Genomic DNA, 23,317 nt, shown 5'->3' with positions numbered 1-23,317 from the left:
TGTGTTTTTAGTAGAGACGGGGTTTCACCATGTTGGCCAAGATGGTCTCAATCTCTTGACCTTGTGATCCACCTGCCTTGGCCTTCCAAAGTGTTGGAATTACAGGCGTGAGCCACCGCGCCTGGTCTATATGTGATTTCAAATTAGGTGGCCTTATAAATATAAGCAGATGGTTTCTGGGCAAAATCAAATGATTTCTGTCTCTATTTTCTTGAGTACCAATTGTAAAAACTGAAATTAGGTTGAAGAAAGTGCTTTAGAAATAATAAAGATGTACAAATACAAGGCTTTGGATTTTTTATTAGTTCTGCAATAAATAATAGGTTTATAGTTCACCTGTTGTTGACCTCATCAGTGGTCGCCAAGTAAGAGGGTGAATCACTCATCCCAAGAGACACTGCTACCTCTTAGCTCTGGAGGGTAAAAAGCAAGGGCCAGAGCAAATACATTGGGGAGAGGGGGAGAAAAAAAAAATCAGGCTATTTTAATAGCCCTCACATGCCAAGTGCTTTTGATTCATCATGTTTAGTTTTCATAAGCTTGTGAGGTAGATAATATTATCCCCATTTTATAGATGAGGGAATTTAGGCTCCAATGGGTTAAATAACTTGTACAAGTACACATACTGAATGACTGCCATGAGGAGGGATGTGAATTTTGGTCACGTGCCAACACCTACACTCTTCCTACCATACCACACTGGACAGGTAACTGTCTAGTCCCTCCTGAACCACTGGTCACCTCCCCAAGCTGTTAAGAGGAGCGAGGGGAGCAGTGAATAGCAACAGACATTCTAAAGGTGAGCCAGTGACTGGAATCCAGGAATTGGTGCTCAGGAGGTAGAGAAGCATCCCGGAGAACTGAGCCGCCTTCACTTCTGGCTGCAGGTCTAGGCCTTTCTGCTCTCATCATTGGCTAGTGAACTGCTCCGCCGGCCTCATCAAAGAGTCTGTCTTCTATCATGTGAAGGGATCTGTGGAGTGAAGAAATTTTTAAAAGGCCAAGTCAGTATCAATTCAAACAACCAAGATACTGTCACATGCCCATTGAAGCAGGAAGAACAATGCTGATGTTGCTGTTGGAAAACTGGCAGTGCCTCAGCACTGTAAGGAGAATCCTAGGTTGTCAGAGCTGGAATAACTCATTTGATTTCTCTGCTATATTTTACTAACAGGGAAACAGATACAGAAAGGTAAGATAAGTTGTCTAGGGCCGGGCGTGGTGGCTCACGCCTGTAATCCCAGCACTTTGGGAGGCCAAGGTGGGTGGATCATTTGAGGTCAGGAGTTCGAGACCAGCCTGGCCAACATGGTGAAACCCTGTCTCTACTAAAAGTACAAAAATTAGCCGGGCATGGTGGCATGAGCCTGTAATCCCAGCTACTCGGGAGGCTGAGGCAGGAGACTTGCTTGAATCTGGGAGGCAGAGGTTGTAGTGAGCCAAGGTGGCACCACTGCACTCCAGCCTGGGTGACAAGAGCAAGACTCCATCTCAAAAAAAAAAAAAAAAAAAAAAAAAAAAAAAGGTTGGGTGCGGTGGCTCACGCCTGTAATCCCAGCACTTTGGGAAGCCGAGCGGGGAGGATCACAAGGTCAGGAGATCGAGACCATCTTGGCCAACATGGTGAAACCCCATCTCTACTAAAAATACAAAAAATTAGCTGGGTGTAGTGGCGTGCACCTGTAGTCCCAACTACTCGGGTGGCTGAGGCAGGAGAATTGCTTGAATCCGGGAGGTAGAGGTTGCAGTGAGCTGAGATCGCGCCACTGCACTCCAGCCTGGCAATAGGGTGAGACTCCATCTCAAAAAAAAAGTTGTCTAGGATAATACAGAAGTCAATGGAAGAGCCAGAACAAGAGCCCAGATTTTTAACTGTTGCTATACCATATTGCCTCTGAATGAAAATCAGGTTAGGGTGTGTTGAAACCTTATAGCGTAGAGTTGCTGCTCTGGCCTTTGAAGCAACTGAGTGAGTCAGAGTGTGGTTTCTACCCACTCTGTCATGCCCAGTTCCCACTTTGAGTCCACTCTGCAAAAGTCTAAGGCTCTAAGGAACACCACTGTAGAGGAAAAGAATTAGACTAATTAGGCCAGGGTTCACATCTTGGCTGTTATTTACTGAGTAAACTTGGACTCATTTTACTTCTCAGGCCTCCAGTTTTCTCATCTGCAAAAGGGAATGATAGGCTGGGCGCGGTGGCTCATGCCTGTAATCCCAGCACTTCGGGAGGCCGAGGCAGGTGGATCACGAGGTCAGGAGTTCAAGACAAGCCTGGCCAACATGGTGAAACCCGGTCTCTACTAAAGATTTTTTAAAAATTAGCTGGGTGTGGTGGCACACGCCTGTAATCCCAGCTACTTGGGAGGCTGAGGAAAATCTCTTGAACCTGGGAGGCGGAGGTGGCAGTGAGCTGAGATTGCACATTGCACTCCAACCTGGGGGACAGGGTAAGACTCTGTCTCAAAATTTTAAAAGGTGGGGGGGGGGGGATGATAATTCCATTAGATAATGGATATGCAAAGTGATCTTAAAACTATTCAAATGCCAGTTGTTAGTTTTACTACCACTATTATTATTCAGTGAAGAAGCTGAAACCCAGAGAAATGAATTAGCTTGCCCAAGGCCCCACAGCTCATTAGTGATAGAATCAGAACGTGAACCCAGAGCTGTTGACACAGCCCAGTCTAATTCAAGAAGAACCTCTGTGAGGCAACTCAGGGAGCCTCAACGGGAGAGGGAAGAAGGGTTGAGGTTGACAGTTTGGGTTTGAAGCGGGAGAAGGAAAAACGGCTGAGAAAATGCCTGGAGCAGAGCTCTCCATAGGCTCTATGTTTGGGGGTCCATGTTTATTCCGCATAATTACAGAGCAGCCTTCACACAGATTATGAAGATAACACAAAATGGCAGACAGTGGGTACGATGGAAAGAACACTCAGCTCAAAGTTGAGGCCAGTCTTACTTTTGTCTCCTTACTGTGTGACTTTGGGTGAGTCACTTCACCTCTCTGCCTTCAATTTCCATACTAGTAAACTGGGGATGAGAATCTTTTCCTACATAGCTGCATCAGGTGGTTTTGAGATTGCAATGGACGTGGATGTTGTTTACAACTAATGAGACCAGTTTGTGGGAGCAGGGCTGGCAGGTGGCACAGAATCAAAACTGGCAGGTGCTGTGGTCCAATTTCTATTAATACTAGTCTTTATCCATGAGTGAACTAGTGGTGACCATGCTAGGGCCCCTTCCCACCTCCTACCCTCTGCCACCACCTGCTTGTCTAGCTTGCTTCTCATCCACACTCACCACCCCAGCCCCTCTGTGCATAGACATGTAGGCTCAGACTGGAACACATATTCATATGTACATACAACAGGGCTTCCCAACAGGCATGTCTGCATACTCCAGTTTGCCTGGAATGGATTAGAGTGCCATGACTGGTCCCTCGGCTTCCCGTTTGGTGGGTTCCAACCTGGGATGGTCAGAGTGCCCCCAGCCTGTTGTAGCAGTACTGCAAGCAGCCTCACCTATGTATCCCCATGTGCCATATAATAATTTTCCATGTTCTGTGAGTTGAAAAAATGTTAGGAAACACTGTCACACAAATGGAATTCACAATGTTCACTTAAATCAATGTGCATGCCTTAGGTAAGTTTTTTTTTTTTTTGAGATGGAGTCTCCCTCTGTCACCTAGGCTGGAGTGCAGTGGCACAATCTCAGCTCACTGCAACCTCCGCCTCCCAGGTTCATGCCATTCTCCTGCCTCAGCCTCCCGAGTAGCTGGGACTACAGGCACCCACCACCACGCCCAGCTAATTTTTTGTATTTTCAGTAGAGATTGGGTTTCACCATGTTAGCCAGGATGGTCTCAATCTCCTGGCCTCATGATCCGCCCGCCTCGGCCTCCCAAAGTGCTTTGGTGTGAGCCACCACGCCTGACCCCTCTTCAATCAAATTCTTAACAAAGTCACTGATGAGAACACACTCATTCAATTCACACATTTACAAGCATTCACATACTAATAAATGCACACATGCACAAACACATATATGTGCATATGAGATATGCCCTCACAGGCCACTTTTCCCTCTGTTTCCATATCACTTCATTGCAATTGCCAATTTGAGGTCAGAAGGATAGTAACACAGGCCTAGTCTTAGGCCCTCCTAGGTTGTGGTCCCAATACCCTGACCCAAGAGTGGCTCTGTCTGAAAGTCAGGCTGTTCCTCTCCCACTGGGTTGCACCACTGCCCCCTCTCCTCTCCTGGAATGTCCCTTTGTAGACTCACACCCACCAGCATGGCCACCATTACCTTCCCTAGTGTCCAAGGTCTACCAAACTTGTCCCGTCATTTCCTGGTATTTCCTTGTCACCTCCTGGGCTTTCTCGGTGAGGTGCATGAGGATGTGATGGAGGCTGGAGAAGTGCAGGTGGAACTGGGCTTCCAGGTCCAGCTCTCCTGAGGCACTCTCGTCCTCGACTTCCTCTGTCTCTGCGGTTCCATTCTCTTCGCCGCCTGCCACCTTGGCCTGCCACTCCTCCCGCGGCAGCAGCCCATGGTCCACATCCACACAGATGGCCTTGAGCATGGTGAAGTAGGTGTAGAGATCAGGGGCCTCAGCCTGGGCCTGGCCCCCAGGCCCACTCAGCTGCACGTCCCGCAGAAGGCTGGGGATCATCACCACCTGCTCCATGTTGTGCACCTCGGCTGCATACCGGTCCATGACGGTCAGCAGGCAGTTCTTGGGGTAACGCTTGGTTAGCACCTGCATGGTTGCTTCCTCTGACACAATGAGACCAGCAGACTGCCCCGCACTATTTCTAGGCTCTCGGCAGATTGACAGGATGCCAATGCCCAGCTGTTGGGTCAACACAGCCCTGTTTTGGGCCAATCCCAGGGCTCAGGCCCCAGCATCTGTATCAGGTGATCCATCTGCCCAGAGACAGATCTGCCAGCCTTCTGCTTGTCATCCCAGCTCTGCATGACTGCCCCAGCAAGAACCCGACTCTTCCTCTGTCAGCTTGCTGAGCCAGTTGGAAGGAAGCTTTTCCCTTTGGCAACTGGTACACTGGACTTCAGGGCAATAAATAATCCTTTCAGGTCACTGGAGACCAAGCTGTCTCTTTGCTGCCTGCTTAGGGCAGCCCTCCAAAGCACAGTTCACTCCTTCAACCCGGGGTGACTCCATTGTGAAATGGAGAGGATTTGAAGTGAAACAGCTTGATGTGGGGCAAGGAACACTGAGGTTGGAGTCAGAAGCCCAGTACTGCAGTTTCCTAGCTGAGTTTTTTTTGTTTGTTTTTTGCTGGCTAACATTTATTGAGCACCTACTGCACATCAGGGTCTGCTGAGCTTTTTCGTGAGTGATCTCATTTAATCTTCACCACAACCCTTGTAAATGTTTTATTTATTTAATTTTTGTAGAGATGGTCTTGCTATGTTGCCCAGTCTGGTTTTGAACTCCTGGACTCAAGCAATCCTCCCACCTCAGCCTCCCAAAGTGCTGGAATTGCAGGTGTGAACCACCAGTATTCCTGTTTTGCCAGTGAGGAAATTTAGGTGCAGACAGCTAAAGTAACTTGCTCAAGGTCCCACTGGGGCTGGGATTCCAGCCCAGGACCACCTCTACCCACCTCCAGGCAGTGCTGTGGACTGACATGAGGTTACATAGTCATACAAGTTAACCAGATCCATATCCTCTGTAAATTTGAGGTGGTGTGAGGATTGAATAAGACAAACTAATAAAAATGCTTTGTATCAGTCCAGACAAGCGGCTGGGATCAAAAGAGGAAAAAAATGCTTTGTAAACCACAAAGCCCAATCCTCAGATGTATTATCTATGCAGATTCTAGATTATTGCTAAGGCTTCTCCCAAATCTAACCAGTCATTCCATAGGCTACAATGCTTCCACTTTATTATTGACCTTTCCTCGGACCAGCAGTCTTGGAAGATAATAATCTTTTGCGTGGTCATATTGTCATAGTTTACAAACTGCATTTGCTATATATTTTTTATTAGATATTTAAGAAAATGGCCGGGCGCAGTGGCTCACGCCTGTAATCCCAGCACTTTGGGAGGCCCAGGCGGGTGGATCACGTGGTCAGGAGATCGAGACCATCTTGGCTAATGTGGTGAAACCCTGTCTCTACTAAAAATACAAAAAATAAGCCGGGCGTGGTGGTGGGCGCCTGCAGTCCCGGCTACTCAGGAGGCTGAGGCAGTAGAATGGCGTGAACTCAGAAGGTGGAGCTTGCAGTGAGCTGAGATGACACTGCGCCACTGCACTCCAGCCTGGGCGACATAGCGAGACTCCGCCTCAAAAAAAAAAAAAAAAAAAGGAAAGAAAAGAAAAGAAAATGAAGGCCTGGGGAAAGGCCCAAAGTTGCACAACAAGTTAGTGGCAGAGTCAAGTGGAGAATAAGACATTCTGAGTTCTGGCTCAGGTACCTGCCTCCTCCACTGCCTCTGGTGAAATCTGCTGAATGATGATACCTCCCACACCTGCAGGAGAGGAGAGAGGAGGAGGGAGCACAGGGAGGGGACGTGGGGCTGAACAGGGCCTCTGTGTTGTCTCACCTAAGCCACCCTCACCTCCACCCTAGGGCAGGAGCCCACTCTGCACCCTCCCAACTGACAATCATTCAATCCTCTGCTCCCTCCCACTACAGCCAGAGCTATGAAAAAGCTTATCTTTAGACTGAACAAAATTCCGCCTCCCAGCCCGGCTTGGTGGCTCATGCCTGTAATCCCAGTACTTTGGAAGGCTGAGGCAGGAGGATCATTTGAACCCAGTAGTTTGAGACCAGCATGGGCAACATATGAGACCCTATCTCTACAAAAAATTAATTTAAAAAAATCAGCTGGGTGTGATGGCACATATCTGAGGTCTCAGCTACTCAAGTGGCTGAGGTGGGAGGATTGCTTGAGCCCGGGAGGTCAAGGCTGCAGTGAACTGTGATGGCACCACTGCACTCTGGCCTGGGTGACACAGCAAGACCCTGTCTCGAAAAAAAAAGAAAAAGAAAAAAATATTCTACTTCCCTATAACCCCTCCCCTTTAAATTGTAATATTTACCCCACCCAGAGTTACTGGCCTTAACTATGCTTATGTTGGCACAGCAGAGTAGTGTGCCAACTCAGTTTCCACAGGGGCCCTGAGACAGAAAAACGTAAGTATCCCAAGATAAAACTGAGACAAAACTGAGACTCAGAAAGGGAGAGGTACTTGCCCAAGGTCTCATAGCTCGGACATGACAGGAGTAGGCCTGCCCTAGCTCCATCAGACCTGAGAGGAAAACAGTGATCTTCCCTCTCGTCAAGTCCCCTTGGCAGGCTGGCCATGCATAGCCACAGATGACCTGAAGTCACCCTGTGTTGACAGTTGGCCTTGCTTCTCCAGGGCAGAACAGGCAGCCAAATCCAGGTCTGGGCCAACTGCAGAGGGCAAATCTTCCACTTAACTCTCTGTGTACTGCAAGTGGTGGAGGGAAACAGAGAGCACCAGCCTCCCTGAGCCTCGGCTTCCTCATATGTTGTAATAATGATAAGGGCAAACATTAACTGAGGACATATTATTCTAAGTTAAGTTATATATGCAAAGTTCTTTTTTTTTAACCTTGAGCTTTTTTTTTTTTTTTTTTTTTTTTTTTTTGAGACAGGGTGTCACTCTGTCGCTCAGGCTGGAGTGCAGTGGCATGATCTTGGCTCATTGCAACCTCCGTCTCCTGGGTTTAAGTTAGTCTCCTGCCTCAGCCTCCCGAGTAGATGGGGCTACAGGTGCCCTCCACCACGCCTGGATAATTTTTGTATTTTTAGTGGAGATGGGCTTTCACCATGATGGCCAGTGCTGGGATTACAGGTGTGAGCCACCGCGCCCGGCAATATACAAAGTTCTTAGAGCAGAACAACAATTGTATGTGGTAGGTAGACCCCATTTACAGATGAGGAAACTGAGACCTGAGACGGTAAAGCAATAAGCCAAGGAACACACATTATTCATTCCTTGGCAAAGAGGAGTTGAAATGTGTCCTGACTCTTCCCTACGGGTGTGATGGGGTGAGAGATGATATTTATGAAATGCCTAGGAGACTGCGGGACTCAATAAGCAGACACTGAGCCAGCACTTTAGGAGGCCGAGGCGGGTGGATCACCTGAGGTCAGGAGTTCGACACCAGCTGGCCAACATGGTGAAACCCCGTTTCTACTAAAAATACAAAAAATTAGCCTGGCGTGGTGGTGGGTGCCTGTAATCCCAGCTACTCGGGAGGCTGAGCAGGAGAATTGCTTGAGCCCAGGAGGTGGAGGTTGCAGTGAGCCTAGATCGCACTACTGCACTCCCGCCTGGGCAACAGAGCAAGATTCCATCTCAACAACAACAACAACAACAACAAAAAATAAAATAAAATAATAAAGTAAGCAGGCACTGCCTTCTTTCTAGCCGATTCTGCCTTCTGACTCTGCTCCCTGCATTCCTCATTTATTTCTCCATGCCTGGACTTGCCACTCTACATTTCATCACTGCAAATGCTCAGTAACTATTGGCTGTATGATGACCATTAGATTTACTAGTTTTTTTTTTTTTGAGACAGGGTCTGGCTCTGTCACCCAGGCTGGAGTGCAGTGGCATGATTATGGCTCACTGCAATCTCCACTTTCTGGGCCCACGCAATCCTCCCACCTCAACCTCCCAGATAACTGTGACCACAAATAGCCATCACATCTGGCCAGTTTTTTTTTTTTTTTTTTTTTTGGTTTTTTTTTGAGACGGAGTCTCACCTGTCACCCAGGCTGGAGTGTAGTGGCGCGATCTCGGCTCACTGCAACCTCCACCTCCTGGGTTCAAGCGATTCTCCTGCCTCAGTCTCCCAAGTAGCTGGGATTACAGGCGAATGCCACCACACACGGCTAATTTTTGTATTTTTAGTGGAGATGGGGTTTCACCATATTGGTCAGGCTGGTCTTGAACTCCTGATCTTGTGATCCGCCTGCCTCGGCCTCCCAAAGTGCTGGGATTACAGGCATGAGCCACCACACCCAGCCTAGTTTTTTAAAAATTATTATTTTTGCAGAGACTGGGTCTCCCTATGTTGCCCATGCTGGTCTCAAACTCCTGAGCTCAAACCATCCTCCCACCTTGGCCTCCCGAAGTGCACTGCAGTGGATTACAGGCCTGAGCCATTGCACTCAGCCTAGATTCAATTCCTAGTACATTCTAGGTTCTTTGTTTATAATGTCCAGTCACCTCAAAAAGCAGGTTCCCAGGCCGGACGTGGTAGCTCATGCCTGTAATCCCAGCACTTTGGGAGGCCGAGGCGGGTGGATCATAGAGATCAGGAGTTCAAGACCAGCCTGGCCAACATGATGAAACCCTGTCTCCACTAAAAATACAAAAAAATTAGCTGGGCGTGGTGACACATGCCTGTAGTCCCAGCTACTTGGGAGGCTGAGGTGGGAGAATCGCTTGAACGCGGGAGGCTGAGGTTGCAGTGAGCAGAGATCAAGCCACTGCACTCCAGCCTGGGTGACAGAGCAAGACTCTGTTTCAAAAAAAAAGAAAGAAAAGAAAAAGAAAAATAGTTACCCTGGCTTGGAGGGAGGCAGCAGTGAGGCCTCTGGTGTGGCAAGGGACCATGTGGCCACCCAGGAGTTGTATATAATGACAGGTGTTCAAAAATACCTCACAGGCCTGACTATAAGGTGAGGTTCTTTTCTAGAATTATTACTTAGGAAAGAAAAGATGGTGCCATACTCACGTCCTGACAATATTCATTATACAGGATGCTTTTCCTCTACTTTACTATGAGCAAGACGTAACAATCCAACATTACCTCAATCAAGCAGCAGAATGAAGAATTTGCATAAAACTGTTTCCTAACCTACAAATGGAAAAGAGTAATTTTTCTAAATTAATGTATTAGGTTAAATAATGTAACCTGGCCAGGCATGGTGGCTCATGCCTGTAAGCCCAGCACTTTGGGAGGCCAAGGCAAGTGGATTGTTTGAGTCCAGGAGTTTGAGACCAACATGGGCAACATGGCAAAACCCCATCTCTACAAAAAATTAAAAAAAACTAGCCAGGTGTGGTGGCAAGCGTCTGTGGTCTCAGCTACCTGGGAGGCTGAGGTGGAAGGATCGCTTGGACCCAGAAGGTGGAGGCTGCAGTGAGCCATGAGCATGCCACTGCACTCCAGCCTAGGTGACAGAGGGAGACCCTGTTTCAAACACAAAAAAAATTTGATTTTTTTTTTGAGACAGAGTCTTGGCTCACTGCAACCTCTGCCTCCCGGGTTCAAGCAATTCTTCTGCCACAGCCTCCCAAGTAACTGGGATTACAGGCATGCACCACCACACCTGGCTAATTTTTGTATTTTTAGTAGAGACGGGGTTTCACCATGTTGGCCAGCTGGTCTCAAACTCCTGACCTCAGGTGATCCGCCCACCTCGGCCTCCCAAAGTGCTGGATTACAAGCATGAGCCACTGCGCCCAGCCTGATTTATTCATTTTTAGCCCTCTAACACTTTTGTTTTGTTTTTCTCTAATCTTTATTTGGGGAAAAATTTGTTGAATTTTTTCTCCTCAAGAAACTGGGGTTTCCACTTTGGAGGCCAACGTGGGAAGATCACTTGAAGCAGGAGTTTGAGACCAGCCTGGGCAACACAGCAAGAACCCATCTCTATTTTAAAAAATGGTGGGGGCTTCCCTGGTATTCGAACATCCAGGATTGGTGAGCAGTGGGCACAGGCAAAGACCACAAGGCTGGAGACTGTAACTGGGTTCTGGTGCTGCCTCCGGGCCACTTGCAAGCAGGCTCCCTGGGCTCTAGCATCCACGCTGTCAAATGAGGAGTTTGGAGATTTCTGCACGAAGGCTCTTCCAGCCCCGATTGTATAACTCTTGTATCCAGGTCCAGGTCCCTACGGGCATTACTCTCTGCCTTAATTCTTGCATTTTGGACTTAGCCTCAGGGTCACCAACTCAGAACTGGAAAACATGATCCATGCGTGGACAGGGCTGGGAGCACTGACTCCGGTGTGGTGGGCAGGCCAGGGTGCCCCAAGAGTAGCTGCCTCCTGCTTATTTGCCCAGTGGTGTGGAGCAGACCTGGGCCCCCTGGGCCTCATTGACCCCATCTAGATAACCAAGAGGGCGACCTTTGTTAATTCCTCTCTAGCTCAGACTTTGGGAAACTCCTGAGTGCAGCGTCCTTGTGCCTTTCCGTGTTATTCTGCATGTGTGTGTGTGGTTTTTTTTTTTGTTTTTTTGAGACAGAGTCTTGCTGTGTCACCTAGGCTGCAGTGCAGTGGTGTGATCTTGGCTCACTGCAGCCTCCTGGGTTCACGTGATTCTCTGCCCCAGCCTCCCGACTAGCTGCAATTATGGTACCCACCACCACATGTGGCTATTTTTTTTTTTTTTTTTTTTTTTTGAGACAGAGTCTCACTCTGTCGCCCAGGCTGGAGTGCAGTGGCGTGATCTCGGCTCACTGCAAGCTCCACCTCCCGGGTTCACGCCATTCTCCTGCCTCAGCCTCTGGAGCAGCTGGGACTACAGGAGCCCGCCACCACGCCCAGCTAATTGTTTTCATTTTTTTTAGTAGAGACAGGGTTTCACCGTGCTAGCCAGAATGGTCTCAATCTCCTGACCTTGTGATCCGCCCACCTCGGCCTCCTAAAGTGTTGGGATTATAGGCGTGAGCCACTGCGCCTGGGCATTTTATTTTATTTTTTTTGAGATGGAGTCTTGCTCTGTTGCCCAGGTTGGAGTGCAGTGTCGTGATCTCAGCTCACTGCAATTCCACCTCCCAGGTTCAAGTGATTCTCCTACCTCACCCTCCCGAGTAGCTAGGATTACAGGCGAGCACCACCATGCCTGGCTAATTTTTGTATTTTCAGTACAGACAGGGTCTCACCATGTTGGGCAGGCTGGTCTTGAACTCCTGAACTCAAATGATCCACCTGCCTCGGCCTCCTAAAGTGCTGGGATTACAGGCGTGAGCCACCACACCCAGCCTTAATTTTTATATTTTTAGTAGACACGGGGTTTCGCCATGTTGGCCAGGCTGGTCTCAAATTCCTGGCCTCAAGTGATCTGCCTGCTTCACCTTCCCAAAGTGCTAGGATTACAGGCATGAGCCACTGTGCCTGGCTATGTGTGTATTTTAACCCCTTTTGAGGCAAGTCTATTCCCAGACATGTTCTTGGGCTTGAACTGGAGGGAATGACAGAAAGAGGAAGGGAGAACATGAGTGTGTTGGTGGAAAAGGGAGAGAGTGAATGAATTAGTATAATAATTTGGTGAAAAAAAGAGCTGTGGGCAGAGCACATGAGGAGGCCTCCCTCCGTCATTCCCTCCCTCCCAGCAGGCTATGCACCCAGGCTGCCTCCATGTCTCCCTGGCAGACAGAAGGTCCAGATAAAATGCTGCTAGCCACGTGTCAGATTAGAAGACAGAAGGAGTGTTCTACGGGGACAGGCATATGTGCAGACAAGTTATAGGAGTAGAGGGTGGCAGGGTCTCTTTAAGAGATATAGTGGGACAGTGGTTCCACAGGGACTCAGTTCTTCCTGCTGAAAAATGCCACATCCAAGGGTTGACAGGTTATCTGGTCCACTAAAGCCATTGCAGATAGAAAATTCCAGCAAAGGGTCAGGGTGCAGTGGTTTATGCCTGTAATCCCAGCACTTTGGGAGGCCACGGCAGGTAGATCACTTGAGGCCAGAAGTTCGAGACCAGCCTGGCCAACATGGCAAAACCTCCTCTCTACTAAAAATACAAAAATTAGGCTGAGGTAAGTGGATCACCTAAGGTCAGGAGCTTGAGACCAGCCTGGCCAACATGGTGAAACCCCGTCTCTACTAAAAATATAAAAAATTACCTGGGCATGGTGGCGGGCGCCTGTAATCCCAGCTATTTGGGAGGCTGAGGCAGGAGAATCGCTTGAACCTAGGAGGCAGAGTTTGCAGTGAGCCGAGATGGCGCCACTGTACTCCAGCCTGGGCATGACAGAGTGAGACTCTGTCTCAAAAAAAAAAAAAAAAAAATTAGCTGGGTGTGGTGGTGCCACCTGTAATCCCAGCTACTCAGGAGGCTGAGGTGGGAGGATTGCTTGAACCCAGGAGGTGAAGGTTGCAGTGAGGCAAGACTGCACCACTGCACTCCAGCCTGTGTGACAGATCAAGACCCTGTCTCAGAAAAAAAAAAAAAAGAAAGAAAAGAAAAGAAAATTCCAGCAAAGAAGGGAAGGGAAGTAACAGAAGGGAAGTAGCCTGGACTAGACCTCAGGCTTCATTCAGTTTCTTAAGTCTTCCCTCCTGCCCTCTTGCAGGGAAACTGAGGCTGAATGAGGTGCTTACTAGAATGGGTTTGGCAGCGTTGCCTATGGCCTCACCCCCAGAGTATCTGGATGATCTGGATGCCCCAAGCTGGGCAAACTGAACTGGCCGCAGATGGACTGGGGTCAACGCTCTTAAGGGACAGGCTGGGAACAGTGTGGGAATGTGGTGCAAGGGGCAAGATGAACAAGTGGTGCCTGAGGCTGCCAGATCCTAAGTAACCCTGGCTGGGCTTGACCCCAGGAAGCTACAGAATGAATTCAGCCAAGGTTGGGAAAAGCTTCCAAGTTTAAAAAGTGATTTAAAAAAATTTTTTGAGACAGAGTCTTGCTCTGTTGCACAGGCTGGAGTGCAGTGATGTGATCTCAGCTCACTGCAACCTCCGCCACCTGGGTTCAAGAGATTCTCCTACCTCAGCCTCCCAAGTAGCAGGGACTACAGGCACCCACCACCACGCCTGGCTAATTTTTTGTATGTTTTGTAGATATAGGGTTTCACCATGTTGCCCAGGCTGGTCTTGAACTCCTGAGCTCAAGTGATTCTCCTGCCTGGGAGACAATTTCATAAATGTAGCCAATAAAATATCTTTTTTTTTTTTTTGAGACAGAGTCTCACTCTGTTGCACAGGCTGGAGTGCAGTGGTGCGATCTTGGCTCACTGCAACCTCCGCCTCCTGGGTTCAAGCAATTCTCATGCCTCAGCCTCCCTAGTAGCTGGGATTACAGGCATTCACCACCATGCTCGGCTAAAGTTTGTGTTTTTAGTAGAGATGGGGTTTCGCCATATTGGCCAGGCTCGTCTCGAACTCCTAACCTCAGGTGATCTGCCCACCTTGGCCTCCCAAAGCTGGGATTACAGGCATGAGCCACCATGCCTGGCCTAAAAAATAATTTATATATATACACACATCACCTGATAGCTATGGGCTTCAGGCTGTTTTTCTTTGCCTTGTCACACCAGTCCAGAACTACTGGGGTCAAGCATCAGGAGCTGGCCAGGTGCCGTGGCTCACACCTGTAATCTCAGACTTTGGGAGGCTGAGGCGGGAGGACTGCTTGAGCCCAAGAGTTTGAGACCAGCCTGAGCAACATAGTGAGACCTTGTCTCTTAAAAAAAATTAATTTTATATATATGTATTTTTATATATATATAATACACATATATAATTTATATATATAATACATATATAAGTTATATTATACATATATTATATATATATTTAAAGATTTTTAAAGAATCAGGGGCTGGCTGGGTGCACGCCTATAATCCAAGTACTTTGGGAGACTGAGGCAGGAGGACTGCTTCAGCCCAGGAGTTTGAGACCAGCTTGGGCAATATAGGCAAGACCTCCTTTCTACAAAAAATAAACACAATTTGCCAGGTGTGGTGCACATGCCTGTAGTCCCACCTGTTTGGGAGGCTGAAGCGGGAGGATCACTTGAGTCTGGGAGGTTGAGACTGCTGTGAGCTATGATCACGCCACTGCACTCAGCCTGGGCGACAGTGTGAGACTTTGTCTCTTAAGAAAAGAACAAGCTGGATGCGGTGGCTTACGCCTGTCATCCCAGCACTTTAGGAGGCCGAGGCGGGCAGATCACCTGAGGTCGGGAGTTCGCGACCAACATGGAGAAACCCCGTCTCTACTAAAAATACAAAATTAGCTGGGCGTGGTGGCGCATGCCTGTAATCCCAGCTACTCGGGAGGCTGAGGCAGAAGAATCGCCTGAACCTGGGAGGCCGAGGTTGCAGTGAGCCGAGATCGCGCCATTACACTCCAGCCTTGGCAACAAGAGCGAAACTCCATCTCAAAAAAAAAAAAGAAAAGAAAAACAGGAGTCTTATTTTCATGATCTGCCCCACTCCTGTCCCCAGGCACTCAACCCCTGTTGTGTGCTTCAACCCTCTGCTTTGTCCCTCAGGGGAGTTCTTGTATTGGGAGCCCACTATGTGCCAACACTCTGCTGGGCCTGGGGATATAACAGGACATGAGGTAGGCATGGTCCCTGTACTCAGGGCAGCTTATAACTAGTTGGAAGAGAGCAATGACCAACGATGCACAGATCAATATGGTTAACATCACATTGTGACTTGTACTAGGAAGAAAATAAGGTAACGAGGCCAGGTGCAGTGGCTCACACCCAGCACAGATGGATCACTTGAGGTCAGGAGTTCGAGACCAGCCCGGTCAACATGGTGAAACCCCATCTCTACTAAAAATACACACACACAAAAAATTAGCTGTGCATCGTGGTGGGCGCCTGGAATCCCAGCTACTCGGGAGGCTGAGGCAGGGGAATCACTTGAACCCGGTAGAGGTTACAATGAGCTGAGATTGCACCACTGCACTCCAGCCTGGGCGACAGAGCAAGACTCCATCTCAAAAAAAAAAAAAAAAAAAAAAAGAAGAAGAAGAAAAGAAGGTAACAAACCTCACTACCCACTGTTATCTGCAGACCAGCCCCATCCATCAAGTTACCCCAGAGCTCATCACGAATGCAGATTCTCAGGCCCCAGCCAGGACCTACTGAATTGGAACTGCATTTCAACAAGATCCTCTGAAGATGCCCAATTCCAAACATGGTTATTATGCCCAGGAAGAAGAAACAGCTGTGCTAAGACCTGAATGTTCTCAGCTTTTGGAAGATCTGCTATCCAGGTAGAGGGAAGAGCAAGTGCTACTGATCACAAAATATTCTCCTCAAAGATACAACTGGCCAGCACAGTGGCTCATGCCTGTAATCCCAACACTTTGAGAGGCTGAGGCGGGCAGATCACTTGAGGCCAGGAGTTCAAGACCAGCCTGGCCAACATGGTGAAACCCCGTCTCTACTAAAAATTCAAAAATTAGCCTGGCATGGTGGCATGCACCTGTAATCCCAGTTACTTGGGAGGCTGAGGCAAGAGAATTGCTTGAACCAGGGAGGCAGAGGTTGCAGTGAGTTGAGATCGCACCACTGAATTCCAGCCTAGGCAACAGAGTGAGACTCCATCTCAAAAAACAAAACAAAAAAAAAAAAACAACTGGCCGGCACAGTGGCTCACGCCTGTAATCTCAGCACTTTGGGAGGCCAAGGCAGGAGGATTGCTTGAGCCCAGGAGTTTGAGACCAGCCTGGGCAACATAGTGAGACTTTGCCTCTACAAAAAAAAAATTTGAGCCAGGCGCAGTGGCTTATGCCTGTAATCCCAACACTTTGAGAGGCTGAGGCAGGTGGATAACTTGAGTCCAGGAGTTCAAGACGAGCCTGCGCAACATGGTGAAACCCTGTCTCTACAAAAAATACAAAAATTAACTGAGGGTGGAGGTGCATGCCTGTAGTCCCAGCTACTTGGGAGGCTGAAGTAGGAGAATTGCTTGAGCCCGGGAGGTGGAGGCTGCAGTGAGCTGAGATCGCACTACTGCACTCCAGCCTGGGCGACAGAGCAAGACTTGTCTCAAATAATAATAATAATAAAATAAAAATTAGCCCTGCATGGTGGCACTCGCCTGTAGTCTCAGCTACCCAGGAACCTGAGGTGGGAGGATTGCTTGAGCCCAGGAGGTTGAGGCTTCAGTGAGTCATGATTTTGCCACTGCATTCCAGCCTGGATGACAGAGTGAAACCTTGTCTCAAAAAAATAAATAAAAAATAAAAGGACAGAACTAACTTGGACATGATCTTAAGCAAGTCAGTCTGCCTTTGTAGGCCTCAGTCTCCTATCTGGAAAGTGCAGGATCTTCCAAGCTGAAAAAACACAGTTCCTCTGAATGGAGGGTTTTGAGGCATGATGAGCCAAACAACCAGCTAAGGAAAGCTATTTATTTGAGGGAGTGGTGGGGCCCCTTCTCTGGAGTCCTTAAGTCACGCTAAGAGGCCCAGACCTTTCCTGCTTACTCTGGAATATGGGTATCTCTGCTGTTTGGAGAATCTGCTGCAAACTCTACTGTTACAAAGGCACCTTATGAAGGGCTGACCAGAGTGGACCAGGAGCAGGGGCAGGTCTTCCCGTCCAGCCCCACCCCCAACTTCCCCACTGTCACACCCCTCCCCCAGTTCTGGGAAAACACAGCCCTTCCTCTAGCTGATGCAACTAGCCCTGGGGGCCAGCCTAAGGCCTTCTAGGTTTGCTGAGAGGTAGAGAGAGGGGCGATGTCAACAAAGCACCCCCTCATCAGCCAATCTCAAATGTCTGAGTTGTCAGAGCTCCAAGGCTCCACAGTAATCCAGCAACCCAACCCCTACAATTCACCAATGAGGAAACTGAGACTCCAACTTATATTTCCAGTCATGCTTTGTTCCTTCCCCTGGGAGGACTTCTTCCCGGCCTTCCCATTCTTCCTGGCCTTCTGGGGCTCCAGCCCTCGATCCACAGGTATCATGTACTATAAGGCTTTGGACTCCAAAATTCTGCGACTAGACTCATACCAAAACATGTCTCTCTCTCTCTTTCCTATCTGGGAGCCCCTGGAGGGCAAGAACCAGGTCTTTTTTTATTTTATTTTTTTTTAGAGACAGGGGTCTCGCTATGCTGTCTGGGTTGGTCTTGAACTCTTGATCTCAAGCAATCCTCCCGCCTCGGCCTCCCAAAGTGCTAGGATTACAGGAGTGAGCCACTGTGCTCAGCCTAAGAACCAAGACTTGACTCTTCATTTTGACTACTATACCCAAGGAGCTTAGGAAAGTGTCCTTAGTTTGCTGACTGAAAGGATGAATGAATGAAGACTGTGGGGTCTGTCTACCCATGGTGTGCTTCTCTCCTGCCTCCATTTTCTCAACCAATAGATTTTTGCTGAGTTTTCCCCAAGGAAGTGCTGGCCACAGAGGGCGCTCAGCAGGGAGGCTGCTAATGCCAACCCCTGGACTCTAGCAAGCTCAGCTACCTCCTTCTGCCACGGCCAGGCCCTGTCAGAGGAGCTCCGGAGTCTCCCTCCCTCGGGCCAGCTCTTGGTCTGCCTACAGTGCTGGCCCCCAGTCTGGGACCCAGGCCAGAGTCCAGGAAGTGTTTGAGGACCCACTCCCCACTCTGCACAGGTGCTGCGAGGGGGCTTTGCTAGAGAAGGAGGAGACATGCGTCAAGATCCACGAGTTCATCCACAAAACTCAGCCAGTGAACGCCATTCTTCCCGGCCTTCTGAGGTTCCAGCTCTCAATCCACCTGCTGCCATCCTTTGGGGGTGTCTTCCCCTTTTCCCCTTTCCAGCCAGGTTCACAGTGATGGGCTCCCGTTCTGGCATCTCCATGATGCCTCCCTTCACAACCAATCCTTCTGCAGTACAAGAAGAACCCCCCATCCATCCCTTACTCAAACACCTTCCGTGACTGTTACAGTAGATAGCTGGTCAGACATGAGCAGGGCAGGAGAGGCCCCACCTCTCAACCAGGAAAGTCAGGTGACCATCAGGTGAGGGTCAAGTGGTTGTTAAGCTGTTACGCTAAAATAATAATTGGTTGCATCTGGCATCAGGGACCGGCAGTCTCCCAGTAGATAGGAAAAACCTGAAACTGGTAATAGGATCTCAGGAACTGGGCAAGTAGGCCCCCACATGCATACTAAGAGGCAAAATGGTGGAGTTTAACTGGTAAATGACCTCCTAGGGACATTGGACTGGTAAGGGAAGAATGCCTCGAGTGAGCAGTGCACAACTCCAGGAAACACACTGCGCATGCTCCCCTCCCAAGCACTAGCAGGCCTCTGCACATGCCGGTAGCCAGCCCCAAGGGAAGAATAGGGGGAGAAGGGACACAAGACCCCAGAAGTTTGCCAATGTATAAATCCCCAAGTCAAAAGGTTAAACAGTGCACTTGGCTTGGCTTTCAAGTCATTGGCTTGACCCTCTTCCAAGTGTACTTTCTTTTTTTTTTTTTTTTGCAACAGAGTTTCGCTCTGTCGCCCAGGCTGGAGTACAGTGGCACGATCTCGGCTCACTGCAACCTCTGACTCCTAGGTTCAGGCGATTATCCTGCCTCAGCCTCCCGAGTAGCTGGGATTACAGGCACGTGCCACCACACCCGGTTGATTTTTGTGTTTTTATTAGAGACTGGGTTTCACTATGTTGGCCAGGTTGGTCTTGAACTCCTGACCTCACGTGATCTACCCGCTTCAGCCTCCCAAAGTGCTGGGATTACAGGCGTGAGCAACCACACTCAGCCCCAAGTGTACTTTCTTTCCTTTCCTGCTCTAAAGCTTTTCATAAACTTTCACTCCTGCTCTAAGACTTGTCTCGGTTTCTCCTTCTGCCTTATGTGCCTCAGTCGAATTCTTTCTGCTGAGGAGCCAAGAACTGAGGTTGCGGCAGACCCATACGGATTCGCCGCCGGTCACGCTCCTTGTATTAATTTTGTATTGCTGTTGTAACAGATGAACACAAACCTAGGGGCTTAAAGCAACAGACACTTATTACCTTATAATCCTGGAGGTCAGAAGTCCAACATGGGTCTCACCAGCGTAAAATCAAGGGGTCAGCAGGGCTGCCCTCCTTTCTGGAGGCTCTGGGGAGAATTCGTTCCTTGTCTTTTCTGGCTCCTAGAGGCTGCCTGCAATCTTTGGCTTGTAATCTTTTCCTCTGTGTTCAAAGCCAGGAACACCTTTTCATGCTGCCTCTCTGGTTCTCCCTCTTCCAGTTACATTGGGTACTGCTGGATAATTCAGGATAATCTTTCCATCTTAAGGTTAGCTGATTAGCAATCTTAACTCCATCTGCCCCCTTAATTTCCCTTTGCCATGTAACCTAACATTTACAGGTTCAGGAATTAGGAAGGGGGCATCTTTGGGGGCCATTATTGTGCCTACCACACTCATCCCTTTCAATTTTGTTTTTACATGCCATGGTATTTTTTTCTTTCTTTTTTGAGATGAAGTCTCGCGATGTTGCCTAGGCCGGTCTCAAGCTCCAAGGCTCAAACCATCCTCCCACTTCAGCTTCCTCATTAGCTCAGACTGCAGGCGCCTGTTACCTTGCTTTGGTGCCTTGTATTTTTGTTTTGTTTTTATTTTATTATTTTATTTTTTTGTTTGTTTTTGGTTTTGAAATGGAGTCTCACTCTGTCGCCCAGGCTGGAGTGCAGTGGTGCAATCTCAGCTCACTGCAACCTCTGCGTCCTAGGTTCAAGTGATTCTCCTGCCTCAGCCTCCCGAGTAGCTAGGATTACAGGCGTGAGCCATTATACCCAGCTAATTTTTGTATTTTTAGTAGAGACGGGGTTTCACCATGTTGGTCAGGCTGGTCTGGAACTCCTGACCTCAGGTGATCTGCCTGCCTCGGCCTCCCAAAGTGTTGGGATTATAGGCATGAGCCACTGCACCTGGCCTGTTTTGTTTTTTTTGAGTCAAGATCTCACTCTGTCACCCAGGCTGGAGTACAGTGGCATAATCACGGCTTGCTGTAGCCTCAACTTCCCAGGCTCAAAGGATTCTCCCACCTCAGCCTTCCCGAGTAGCTGGGACTACCGGCATGTGCCACCAAGTCCAGCTAATTTTTTTATTTCTTGTAGAGACAAGAAATATAATTTGGCTGGGCACAGTGGCTCACGCCTGTAATCCCAGCACTTTGGGAGGCCGAGGCAGGCGGATCATGAGGTCAGGAGATCGAGACCATCCTGGCTAACATGGTGAAACCCCGTCTCTACTAAAAATACAAAAAATTAGCCAGGTGTGGTGGCAGGCGCCTGTAGTCTTAGCTACTCGGGAGGTTGAGGCAGGAGAATGGCGTGAACCCAGGAGGCGGAGCTTGCAGTGAGCTGAGATTGTGCCACTGCACTCCAGCCTGGGCAACAGAGCGAGACTCTGTCTCAAAAAAAAAAAAAAAAAAAGAAATATAAGTTTTGTCACATTGTCCAGGCTGGTCTTGAACTCCTGGCCTCAAGTGATGCCCCTACCTCAGCCTCCAAAAGTGCTAGGATTGCAGCCATGAGCCACCGTGCCTGGCCAGGATATAGTATATTTAATAAAATATATACCTATTAAAATTTTTCTGGCTGGGTATGGTGGGCTGTAATCCTAGCACTTTGGGAGGCCAGGGTAGGAGGATTGCTTGAGGCCATGAGTCTGACACCAAGATGGGTGACATAGTGAGAGGCCCCATCTCTATTAAAAAATATTTTTGCAACCTGGGCAGCATAAAGAGACCCCATCTCTACAAAAAATTTAAGTTAGCTGGGTGTGGTGGCATGCGCCTATGGTCCCAGCTACTCAAGAGGCTGAGGCAGGAGGATTGCTTGTGCCCAGGAGGTCAAGGCTGCAGTGAGCCGTGATCATTGCCACAGCACTCCAGCCTGGGCTACAGAGCAATGCGCTGTCTCAAAAAAAACCCCAAAATTATGATTTCATGTATCTGTATATTCTTTATACCTACATAGGTAGTAAACACAAACTTAAACGTTGGAATGAAAAAGCAAATTGAAGGAGCCATCTGGGTGGAGGGAGGGGAAAAAGGGAAGCGTACATGAGTACTTTATATTCATTAGGTCTTATTTCCCAAGCTTAGTAATGGCTACATGAATATTTATATATTCATCATCTAATATTTTTGAATAGATTAAGTACTTATAACAACAGAAAAGGAAAAGTGAGAAATGTTTTCTAGGAATAAATGCAAGCCTCAGCAAAAGTTCAGAGGCATGAAATAGCAAGATACATACATACATATATACTGATGATTCTCCAGCATGCCTGCACTCTCTCCCAAACTCCACCATAACTTCCAAATCTTTGCTCAGCTCTTCCTAACCTCGCCCCCTTAAGTCCAGCCTCAGCCCCCGCGCTGACATTTTCGCCAGATCAGCCCCCTTCCCCTTTAGGATAGGCTCTCCTCTCATTGCAAGGTGCGCCTCTTATCGTGGGTGGCTCAATCCATGCATGTATGCCTGTCCCCAATGAACTGCAGACTCTGGGAAGGTTGGACTCCCAGCCCCAGGCTCAGGGCTCCGGTTCAGGCGGGGCCCCCGCCGTCGCGGCTCCGGCCAGCAGAGGGCGCTGCCGGGCAGGCCCAGGCCTGGAGTTGCGGGGACCCTGGCCTCCCGCCAACATGCGAGCTTTCCGGCTCACAATTGTCAAATCCTCTCATCTTTCCAAGACACCCTCACCACATAGACAGCGTCGATGTTCTGTAGCTGGTTTACTAAAGGGGCTTGACTTAGGAGGGAAAAGCACTGAGCCGATCTCTTTCTTTCCTGCTCCTGCCCTTGCGAACTGATTCTGTGGACTCCTTTTTTGCTGTTTCTGGGGGAAATCTCGGCAGATCACTCGCTTTTCTCGGAGTCCTCCCCGGTTTACTGTCAGGTAATTCCAGCTTGTGTCTAAGTGCAGGCCATTATTCTGGCAAACGCCCCCTCCTGAGGCTGCCTCTAACTGGGACACCTGCTGACTGGGGAGAGGACCGGCAGCCTCCCTGCGTCCTCACCCAGCTCTTCTGCTCCTCCTGCCCTTACACAGGCTGCCTCGGACTCTACCTGGATGGAGTGGGGGAGAAGCGGTAGGGGCAGCAACGTCTGAGGAGGACCTGAGTACTCTGGGCTTTTGGGAGCACTTTGACGGGCGCTATGAAAACCCTCACATCTCTCCTCAGTAGTACCCTTATAAAGAGGGGCTGTCTCCCCCAGGGCTGCTTATGAAACTGCCTTTGCAAAAACTGTAACAGTGAGAAAATTAGGGCCGCAAAAGACATCTGATCTAACCAACCCTCATCTTGCCTTTAACCTCCAAACTGCCTTTGGTCACTGCTGGGTTTAGGCCAAGCTAACTTTGGAAGACATTTAGTTTATAGTTTAAATGATAGCAGCCCTTCTCCAAAACTCAACTGCCTTTGTAAAGCTAATGAAAGACCAACCAGGTCAGGAGGATGTTGAGCCTGAGTTCTGCTAAGGTGCAGACATAAACGATTGCCAACCATTATTCCAGAGGCAGAGGGAAGATATGCAACTTCCCCAATTACTCCTGCAGATAACATCACTATCGTAGAACCTAAGATTGGTACTTTGGGAGGCCAAGGCAGGCAATTGCTTGAGCTCA

General features: G+C 48.8%; 1 protein-coding gene across 1 annotated transcript; it reads right to left on the bottom strand.

Moving 5' to 3' along the window:
* Positions 1–280: 280 nt before the first annotated feature.
* THRSP (thyroid hormone responsive) lies at positions 281–4,811 on the bottom strand. Its single transcript, XM_522120.8, has 2 exons — positions 4,310–4,811; positions 281–973 (listed from the first exon to the last, which is right to left on the bottom strand). Exon 1 carries the CDS (start codon positions 4,767–4,769, stop codon positions 4,329–4,331), a length of 441 nt encoding a protein of 146 aa, XP_522120.1. The 5' UTR covers positions 4,770–4,811; the 3' UTR covers positions 281–973; positions 4,310–4,328.
* Positions 4,812–23,317: the final 18,506 nt, after the last annotated feature.

The sequence above is a fragment of the Pan troglodytes genome, chromosome 9, assembly GCF_028858775.2.
Source record: "Pan troglodytes isolate AG18354 chromosome 9, NHGRI_mPanTro3-v2.0_pri, whole genome shotgun sequence".
Lineage (NCBI taxonomy): Eukaryota > Metazoa > Chordata > Mammalia > Primates > Hominidae > Pan > Pan troglodytes.
Note: the sequence above shows the minus strand (reverse complement) of the source record. Positions and strands in the feature narration are given on the sequence as shown.

Excerpts from the sequence above, each read along its gene's own strand:
- THRSP (XM_522120.8), bottom strand. The coding sequence starts at position 4,769 with ATGCAGGTGCTAACCAAGCGTTACCCCAAGAACTGCCTGCTGACCGTC.